General features: G+C 40.3%; 1 protein-coding gene across 1 annotated transcript in view; it reads right to left on the minus strand.

The window, feature by feature from the left end:
• Positions 1 to 10,675, minus strand: part of LOC144767825 (uncharacterized) — a 173,574-nt gene extending 162,899 nt beyond the window's left edge. The window contains exon 1 of the mRNA XM_078651201.1: positions 10,468 to 10,675. Within this exon, the coding sequence (XP_078507327.1) occupies positions 10,468 to 10,675 (208 nt within the window). The remainder of the gene's footprint in view (positions 1 to 10,467) is intronic.
• Between the last annotated feature and the right edge of the window lie 286 nt (positions 10,676 to 10,961).

Here is a 10,961-nt window from a genome sequence, read left to right on the forward strand (position 1 = left end):
AACTTTTTCCTCATTTTGTGAAAAGTATTCCAACTGTATAATTAATGTGTAGAACTCATCCACACACTCAGGCTGTCCAAACACAAAACTGTTGTTTTTTGTGTGTCGGGTTAAATTTTAGTAATTGTATTAATCATCTGTAATTTAAAATCAATTATACTTTTCCAAGAATTTTTTTTTCTGTTTTGGATTTTATTACCAATAGAAGTTTAGTGAAAGTTGAAAATTGCTTATCAGGCAGTAAGATGTACTCTAATGGGATGGTAGTGTTGTTAATGTTGCCAGGAATAGTGTAAGTGCGGGTGAATGGATGGGGAGCTGACTTTGAAGTTCCTTTTATCATCCACATTTCATTATTCTCCAGGGTTAGCAAATTATGTATAGTACTATTAATTATAATATTTTGAGAGTGTTCTCATTCTAATACAGTAGGAAAGGTTTGTTAGTAAAAGTAACTGTAAGTTCAAGGGGATTTTAATATCAGAGTCGGATTGTGGTGTTATCTTTGAGGGTTACTCAAATGTTTTTGTCTCTGAACCATTCTCCTTAAATTTGGTACTGTATGCATAGTACTAGCAACATACATGGGGATGTGTTGGTCTACCTCCCTTTAAAACTGACCCACAGGGCTCATTGGAGGTAGAGGCTAATATTTTTAATTGTTATATGTTCTCCCTCAGTTTCATCTCCTTTGCAGAGGCAGAGAGGTTATGCCCCCTAGTCCTTTCCACAGTGTCGGCCAGAGTAACCGCTGTGCCTTTGTAACATATCACCAATGACTCCTGCGCTCAGTTAATCTCTTCTTACAATACATGCAGCCACCAAGTTTTAGCAGCAGCCTGTTTCCTCTTCAGGATTCAGTGTAGCTTGCTTTATTTTGATTTTCCATTTTACAATAATCCATTGGATAAAAATAGGCAAAAAAAGAAATCATGAATGCAATGTACTAAAAGTGTGCTTTATTTTTGTTGACGAAATTCTGTTTGCCACGGAAAAAAAATATATTGTTAATTGATGCAGTCTGTTTTTGGGGGGATGGTAAATTTGGTGTTTATTAGGGTTATAGTCTGTGGGAAGAAAGTTGTTACGATCGGATGTTTGCATTTTTCTTGCTTACAAATGTATTACATGTTGGATTGTTTTCTCTTCCTTCGTGATTACAAATATCCAGAGGTGGATTGTAGAGGTTTTAATTTGTGTACGAGATTTTTACTTCTTGTATATCTATTCAAGATTAGCAAGAAAACGGCGAAGTATTTACTAATTTTGTTGAGGTTATGTTTTCTTGGCAGCAAGTAGTTTTTTGGGAAATTACTTACCGGTACAGTGCTGAATTCCTTGCAATATGGTGTATGACGTTTCACTAGTTTTGTTTCCCCATTTGCTGGAATTTCCTGCATTTTAATGTCCAGCAGTCTAATGTAAAGAAAAACAGGTAAGTAGTCAGCGGAGTTGCAATAGGAATCTTTTCTCTTAGTCACTACCCTGCACCTTCCCTGAGGTACGTACTTGGCAGAGTTGGAATTGTAATTTTGCACCCAAACACTTTCCAGCACCTTCCCTGAGGTACGTTCTTGGCTGAGTTAGAATAGGAATCCCCCCCCCCCCACCACCACCACTGTCCTGCAGCTTCCCGGAGGTAGGTACGGTGGAATTAGAATAGTACATATGCCCCCAGTCACTGTTCAGCACCTTCCCTGAGGTAAGTTCTTGGCTGAGTTAGAATAGTAATTCTCCCCCAACCACTGTCCAGCAGCTTCCTCGAGGTAAGTACGGTGGAGATAGAATAGTGATTTTGCCCCCCAGTTGCTGTCCATCACCTTCCCTGAGGTAAGTACTTGGCAGAGTTACAATAGTCACTTTGCCCCCAGTCACTGTCCAGCACCTTCCCTTATGTAAGTATTTGGGGTAGAATAGGAAATGTTACCCTCCCCTACGCTGCCCAGCACCTTTCCTGAGTAGTTCATAGGTTCTACCTAAATTATGTTTTTGCTAATATTTTTTACAGAATACGAGGGTGAATAGTAACCTACATTGCTGGAACAGTATAAACTGGATCGAAGGTGGGGGTTGAAGGTAATGTACAGAACATATGAAAAAAAAAAAAAAAATCTAATTAATTTTTCTGGTTTTATAGTTAGGATGATTAATGGCAAGCATATACTTACTTGTGTAGATAGAGGGCACTGTTTGGAAATGGGTGGGCTGTAGTCTCCTGGTCTCAGTGGTGCGTGTGGTCAAGTCAGAAGGCAGTGTACCACTGAATACAAATTGGTGGATGGCTACTTTTATGTTTTTAGGGGATAATCAATCATTTACAGTGAAATATTCATTGCAAAGTGTTGCTTTATGTGATTTAAGCTCTGACTAAATGTATCATTCTTTTGTTTGTGGTAAATAATACATTTTTGACCTTCTTCGCAGTAAATGACAGCCATCTTGCTTGGGTACAAAGGACATTGTTTACGTTGTACCCTAAGAAAGACAAATGTGTAGAGATTAAACCTGTTTAACTGTTTCTTGAACTGGTTGTGCTTTGTTTAAATCTGTTTTAAATTTTTTATAGGAAATGCGGAAAAAAGGTAAAGTGTAGCCTTGATTTATGTTGTTCTGCGTCATTTGGAAACCATTTGTTAATGATTTGCGCAGTGATGTGTTGTTTATCATGGGTTGTGTGGTACTTTTGTGTTGGAGATTTTTTGTGTCAATTAACAGTGTATTATTTCTCACAGAGAAGGGGAGAGGGTCAATAGATCTCGTCTACTCCAAACCCCCTAATATAACATGATAACACCAAGAGGGGTAGAGAGAAACAATAGAAACTGAAATAGGGTGATGGGCATGCAGTGGCACAAATTGTGTTTTTGAAAACTACCCTCACTCACACACAAGTGTGTGTGACATGCTTCATCATCGGGTCTGCTTACAAAACATCCTATCGTAGCCACGCACAGGATGGAGCACAGGGACGGGGAAGACAACCAACATAAAAGTGAAAAGCAACAGTGTCAAGGTGTGTGTTACCCGGTGATTGGGTACAGTGATAGAAAAAGTGCAATGAAGAAAGGCCTTAAAACTGGCTCATGAGTGCCCTTTCAGAACCCTTTATTCACGGGCCCCAAGCCCAGGATTAAAATGGTGAAGGATGGGTGTGTTATTGAGAATATCAGGTTCCCAAAAACACCCCTCCCTAAACTGCCAGTGTCAACATGTTTGATCGTCTTACTGTGCCCCCAATAGAAGGTCACGCCGGTCTTCCTCAGGACTTCTACCAGTCCCAGTCTGGTTCCCCACCTTACCTTACTCTGGTCAATTGATATGGTATAAGGACCAAAAATGATCCAAAATGTGTGGAGGTAATTCCCACCAACACGGGATACACATACTAGAAAGACAAAACAAACAAGCAATTAACAATGTATTGCATGTTTTTGGGCATATTGTGTTAAGTTGCTTGGAGATGCACCACGCAAAATTCTTTTATTTTACAGAAATATTTTGCTACTATAGTATGTAGTGTCACAATTGTTTTATTGCAATCATATATATGTGTAGAATTTTGCTATCTATATTAGCTACCATTTATTAGCATTTATTTATTTTGTATTTAACACTGTATTCCCATAGGAAAATAAATTGCATGGTAAATGTTAGCCTAGAAGTGGTAATCGTAGTAACGGTAAGCGTGGTAATGGAAATTATCATGTGTCCTTATGTATGTTTGTGGTAATGACATGTATGTTAAAGACATGAATGATAGTGGTATTAGCGTGGTAAAGGCGAAGGTATGCTTGGTACATGCATGGGTTGGTGTATCATACATCCTTATAGGTAGCATTAGATAGTTATAGTTATAGTCAGCTTTATTTGATTATCTTGAAAGGAACCATAAAAGAAAAACTTACAGATTAATGGTATAAAAACGGTACACATAAAAACATAAAAGACGGGCTAATAAACATCATTACTGCACACTAATATTTTTCCTTAACCATATCAAGGACCATAAAAAACAAGAACTTTTGCATCAAATCAGAATTCAGTTGTTGTAAAAATACAGTAATGCTGGCCGACATTGTTCAAAATTAAAATGATGTAAAATAGTTCAAATGAAGCGTTTATGAGGCAGAGAAAAATAGGACAAAAGAACATAAAGTGCATATTGCATTGAGTAGAAATACCATCACAAAGAGAATTGGGCAAACCTTATAAGCGTTAAGTATTGTAAAAGTGACTAAGCAATGGAAAATATCAAATTTAAAATGAATTAAAACAAACCTATGCTGACGATTCTGTATAGCAGTGCGCTACTGCTTGACATGGCTGAGGTAGAATAGTCAATTCAATTCAATAAGCTTTATTCGGTTCAGATAAAACAACCATAAAAGCACATATAAAACATTATTAAAAGCCTATACAGTTCATTAAATCAATGGAGTACAGTATTAACTATTGATACAGTTTAAAACAAAATACTTTTCCTTGCATCAATGGATTTTAAAATATATGTCGCAGTAAAAAAACAGATATCAGGCTCTCCCAATGTAAACAGAAGACTCATAGCAGAATTCGTAGTTAAAGTGCAATATTTTTTAAACAGAGGTTTGAGGTAAGCTATACGGAGGTTCAAAAACAAATCACATATAAGGAGAAAGTGCAAGGTGCTCTGTTTTGTATGTTGATCACATGGGCAAGGAGAAGCTGGATACTTTTTAACACAGGGAAATGCTACCAGGTGATGGACAAGGCCTAATCTCATTCTTGTGAGAACAAGTCGATGTGATGGTCTAGTTACCTGATATAAATATGCTTGGAATCCCTCAGTTTCTAAATGGGAGTAGTAGAACTGGCAAGTTGTTAAATGCCCATTACTTTTTGAGCGTTCTTGTTTTTTCTCCCACAAAAATGTATTTGTCAATTCAGTTTTGGAAATTTCTATTGCTCCATTGGGGTTTTCCAAGATATTTATATTAAATAGATCCTTGAAAGTTTGTACTATGTAATTAAGACAAGGAATCTTTAAACAGTTATATAGATGGTGATAATCTTTAATAATGCTTCTTTTGAATGAGGTCTCTTCTTTCATCCATATAGATCTCCATGTCAGCAATGGTCTCAACCCAATTAGGTCTGTCAGGTAATTGATCCACACTTCGCTATGTATTAAGTCGGAAGACGCAGAAGTGGGTAAACAGAGCAGCTGTTTAAGGAACTTGTTTTCCCCTGTTTGCAAATCACCATGATAGTGAAGGCCCCATGCCCCCAGCGCCATAAAGTGCGATTGAGGTACATCTCGATTGGTAAATGTGCAACATATCTTTAATTCGGCGGTCCCCTAGCTTGGCAGCAAACCTAAAGACCCTGTGTACACTTTTTACCAATTTGGACCTAACATTCCTCATTTCCTGTGACCATTTACTGTTACCAGAGAAAGTTATCCCTAAGTAACAGAACTCGTCTACTGTTTGTATTTTCTGTCCTTATACAAAGAAGGATTTAGTTCTCCCAGACCTTGAGCCACAAATCATAGTGTAAGTTTTGGTCATATTGATCTGCAACTTTCTACCCTTGATAAAATCAACAAACTTGTCTATTAACCTCTGTAGGACTATAGGTGTTCTAGATACAAGTACGTAAAGTAAAGCAGAACCGGCACACCCTGACCCTCCGCCTGAGGTGCATCCGATTTTGCAAGTTTAAGTGCTGCGTCTACTCCATTTATAAAAAGTGTAAAGAGCAGTGGAGCCTGATGCCTGATTTAACCTCAAACTTGGGGGTACACTCACCCCTTTGGCCATACCGAACAGATGTTAATAATTTTTCATAAAGCCTTGCAAAAAAGAAAATAATAGACTCCGGGGCACCGAGACCTAGTAAAATCGGCCATCACAGGGCATGATCCACTAGATCAAATGCGCTGCTAAGGTCAGCAAAGCATAGGAAAAGGGACCCTTGCTTTGCACGTGTATATTTTACAATTATTAAATCCAAATTAATACACTGTTTAAGGGTTCCCTGCCCTTTCCTAAAACCATATTGGGACTGTGTTAAAATTCCCTTTTCCTCAGCCCACTCCTCTAGCCTAACAAGTAGAACCCTACTCATAATGTTAATTGACGAATCTAAAAGAAAAATTTGCCTTGAATTTTTGGCTTCAGATCTGTCCCTTTTCTTAAATATGGGGATAATTATTGATTCCCCCCACGTAGAGGGCGCCCCTTCTATTACCGCCGCATTAAATGCTCTATTTAATATGGGGCCCCAAAGAGCAGGCAAGGCTTTATATACGTCTATAGGAGCTAGTGTGATATTTAGGGGTAAAATTGGCCAGATACCTGGATCCCCGGGATCCGTTACAGTTGAATTTCCTGGGTTAAAAATGCTAGAGAAATGTGCAACCCATGCCTCACCACTGACATAACATGTCATTTCAGGAACCTCCTCAATTTTAAGGCAGGGTGAGTTAACTGTTTCCCAGAACAGCTGGCTGTTAGATGTGTCCACGGCCCTTGTTAATTTGTCCCAGGCATCCTCTTGGAGCTCTCTCTTTCTTCTTTTTAATTGTAATTTGTAAGCCAGTATTAAATTCTTAACAAGCGCCATATCCCTAGTCCTATTAGCCAGTGCTTGTTTTAGTTGGTTGAGGGAGTGAGTGCATGCATGGTCTAACCAACCTCTACTCTGCATAAATGTCTTATTTGAGGTGGTAGTCATAATGCTATTAATTACTCCATTTATTTTACAAAAGTTCGTTAAAATATGGGCTGATTCGACATTAATATCCAAGCTCTGAAGAATCTCAGTGTAAGAATTGGTGACAATATTTTTTATTACCTTGTCCGGATTGACCCCTTTCCACTTTATCCTAGTACCATTGGGTCTACATGGAGCTACATTGCCAATCATTGTTTGTACTGCTGGACATCTATCGCCCCATACAGCTAAAGTCATGGTAATACAATTATGATCACTTAATAGTAAGTCTTCTATCCCCGGTGTGGTACAGAAAGATACAATATTTGCAGAAACCAATACATGATCAATAATAGTATTGGCATTTCTACCTGGAAAGGTAGGGATCAAATTTCCATTACCATCTCTTTCACCCTGCATTATGTCCAGGTCGAATTTTGCCATAAATGTGTTTAAAATTTCTCCATAAGAATTGTGCGTCTCCTGTATCGTGCTTAAACCCACAGACCTTAGTCACGGACAAAGGACATAATGGCGTATTAAAATCATCCACCCAAATTATATCAAAATTGACATCCTCATCATTACCCAATTTTTCAATTACGTTCTCCAGTTCTGTACCTACCTTGTAACGTGTACAATCAAACAAATTGTTCTAGAAGTTGATTAACAAAACTTACCGGCCATTTTTTTTAAGTTTTGGCAAATTTTGCGGATTTGCGGTCCGCGAATTCACGAGAAATCGCAAAAAAATCCACGAATTCATGGATTTTCCCGCAATCTCGTGGATTTTTTTGCGATTTGCACTCTACTCAACTGTAGTACTTTCTACTCGCTAATCAGTAAGTGCTACCTCGTTGGGTAAATGTATAGTGCTTTTCCTACACTGCAGCTGCGGGGGTTGCGCACGAGAAACTCAGGGATTCAAAGACCTCCCTCGAGTATTACAGCTAATTTTCAACGGCAGATATGGGGTTAAAGCGCACTTGCCCAGCCTCGACCGTGCTCACTAATGTTTTGGGCTGATTAAAACATTACTGAATTTGAGCTTCAGCTCGGGCACCTGCTATATCTGTAAGTGCTTCCTGTTGAGGTTTAATTTTTGTGACAGGAGCCTCGTGCCAGAATGACTCCTGCCCTGCATAGTTATCCACGAAGATGCCACCGTTTTGTGGAAATACCTCTACTCAACTGGAGTACTTTCTACTGGCTAATCCAGTAAGTGCTACCTCGTTGGGTAAATGTAAAGTGCTTTTCCTACACTACAGCTGCGTAAAGGGTCAAAAGATTTGTCTCCACAGACCATGTGTGCCTGTAACTTTGCCACCGCGCCAATAAGGCGCGAGGTCCCTTGAGTGAGCTGTCCATCATAATTGGGAAAGGGCGGGAAGACGTTTGATACCGCTAGTGTGTGGTGCGGGGCCAAACGAGCGGGGCTTCTATGCGTGTCAACATGCCTCTTGTGTATAAAGGGTCAGATAGCGAGCTGGGCAGCAGGTGAGGAGAAAGCAGCCTCCTGGTCACAGGAACTACACGGGCTCCCTCGAGTATTATAGCTAATTTTCGATGGCAGATATGGGGTTAAAGCACACATGCCCAGCCTCGACCGTGCTCACTAATGTTTTGGGCTGATTAAAATGTTACTGAATTTGAGCTTCAACTCGGGCACCTGCTTTATTTATATCTGTAAGTGCTTCCTGTTGAGGTTGAATTTTTGGACCACAGGAAGCACTTACAGAGTTAAGGCAGGTGCCCGAGTTGAAGCTAACTATGTAACCATTTTAGAATGGCGCCGGCATGCTGCCAGAGTTGAAGTTGCAACTTGCAAGTAAGCAACTTCAACTCTGGCAGCTTGCTTGCGCCATTCTAAAATGGTTACAAAGTTAGCTTCAACTAAAGCACCTGCCTTAACTGTAAGTGCCTCCTGTGGGCCCAAAAAAAATCCGCACGCGAGCAGATTTGCCGACTTTTTGGCAATTTCGCGAGATTCGCGGATCGCGAAATTGCCGAAAATCCGCGAATTCCACGAGCGGAACAGATTTTTGGCCCACAGTTATTTTTTGGATGTATCCAAAGTACCTGTGCATGGCATCCAACATTAATAAATATTTTAACTTCAATGGGCAGATTGATGGACATAAGTATTAACAATCCCCCCTTTGCTCTACTGGCTGTAGAACGCAAAGCAGGTAAATTATAAGAGACAAACCCGTCAAGGTTAACATGTTCTAAACACCAGGTTTCCCGGATACATATAATGTCATGTTTGTTAACAAAATCCATCCAACCTAACATATCTATTTTCAATCCGGCTATATTCCATGAGGCTATACTAAACCCACTATTTTTAGGTCTCTCTGTGAATTCAACTACCTGAGTCATCTGGGACTGGTCATCCCTGGTCGCATTAGTCATAGTGATCACTACCTGGGGCGGATGGTCTTCTTCTACAGATTCACTATAATTGCCCTCTGTGAATTCACCTTGCTCTTTACTCAGGTTCATACCTTCCAAAATACTTATATCCCCCTTTGGACTTAACTCCTGTCTGAATAACAATTGTCCTACTGACCCCTCTGCCCCTTGTTGGCTCATATTACTAGGGCCCGCCATTCCATTGATATGGCGGGCAGGGCTTTGTCAGTCATTCTCCTCAAGGGTGCTGAGTGGCAGGAATCTGTTATGGGTAGGCAGGGCAAAATTTAGCGGGGTGGCATAGCCCAATTAGCTCTACGGTGAACCCGATCTGAAACCATGGATGTATCTTGTTTTAAGTGACCATAGAAAAAACCAAGTGGAAGGAGTAAGATACGTCCATCATTTTCTGGCCGAGCAGAAGCTCTTTCCAAACTAGTCCTAGCATAATATGGGTTCTTAAAATTAACAATGACACAGTCCCCCTTCTTTAATTTCCTTAAAGGGGCGATCCAATTTACTCTTCTTGTCATAAGGATCTGGTCTGAATGGCTGACAGGGTAGCCACAGTTATGATTTAACCAATCCACCACTTTGTTTATAAGAGAGGCATGGGTTTCTGTTATGCTCGGACTAAGGGGAGGGATGTTCACTAATACTGCCACATACGGACAGCAATCCGGAGGCAAATTAATGGATCTTGTCCTTTTTACCTCCTCTGGATCATTTTCTGACCGATTTATGGGAACCTGTTTAGCCTCATTATTCCTCAAACCTTGGCTTCCTGCCTCAGAGGGATGGCTGTTCCTCAATAATTCCTTTCTCTGTCCTAAAGGAGCTAGATCATCGACTGTATTTAATACCCCAGGATTAGAGCTTAACGATGCTCCAGCCCTTTCATCCCTTGGGGTATCAAATATATTCCCTGGGGCAGGTGTTATTCCTATACCTTGTGAGCCTTCCCACTGCCTGTTTATATTATCTTTATGCAACTTTTCAGAATTGTTAAGTATCACATTGGGTCTAAAAACCTCGCCATTCAATTTATCTATTCTCTCTTCCAGTGGTTTAAGGTATGTTTCTAATGTGAGGGTTAGAGCTGCTATGATCTTATTAACCTGCGCATCACACATACTCCCCATATTGGATGGATCTTCCACTCTAGGGTTATGAGCTGCAACCTTTATGCATTTATTTGCTGTCCCCTGTTTTTGCTGGATTTTCCTACAACTCCTTTTCCTTTTAGGGGTAGGTGATCCATTATATTCCAGTAAACTATGTACTTTTCTATGTTCAGAAAGGTCTGGGACAAGGTCTGAACCTAAAGAAATCAAATGGGAACAGTGTGGAGATCTTTACATGTGTTGGCCTCAGTATTAGACTCCACCTGTGAATCGATCGTAATTACAGGATCGGGTGCACTCCCTAGTCCTAGCGAAAGCCGCAGTTCTGCCTTATCTATCTCAACACTGATGGCGCTGACCGCCTTCACAAGATACCAGTCAATAGTGGAGCCTTGGGTCTCAGCTACATTATTCATTTCTTTTAATAATTTACTTTTCGACATGTTGTTAATGTTGTGTTTAGTTAAGACCAAGGATTACAGGGAGCAGAAGGCCCCCGATAATAATATATTATACCGGGCGCCATCTTGAGAAGGGCTTTGTCGCTCTTCCAGCGCCATCTTGGGTGTACCGGAGGGTCGTTTCAGCTCCCCACCTGGAGGGACTATTTAAGGCGGTCCTCGGGCTCTGAACAGCCTGATTGAAACGATTGGCCAGGCATAGGCAGCTATAACAGCTTTGCGCAGCGTGGTGAGCGCGTTGTGGTTTTAAAAGCCAGTTTTTGCATTT

The sequence above is a fragment of the Lissotriton helveticus genome, chromosome 7 (assembly GCF_964261635.1).
Source record: "Lissotriton helveticus chromosome 7, aLisHel1.1, whole genome shotgun sequence".
NCBI classification, from domain to species: Eukaryota; Metazoa; Chordata; class Amphibia; order Caudata; family Salamandridae; genus Lissotriton; species Lissotriton helveticus.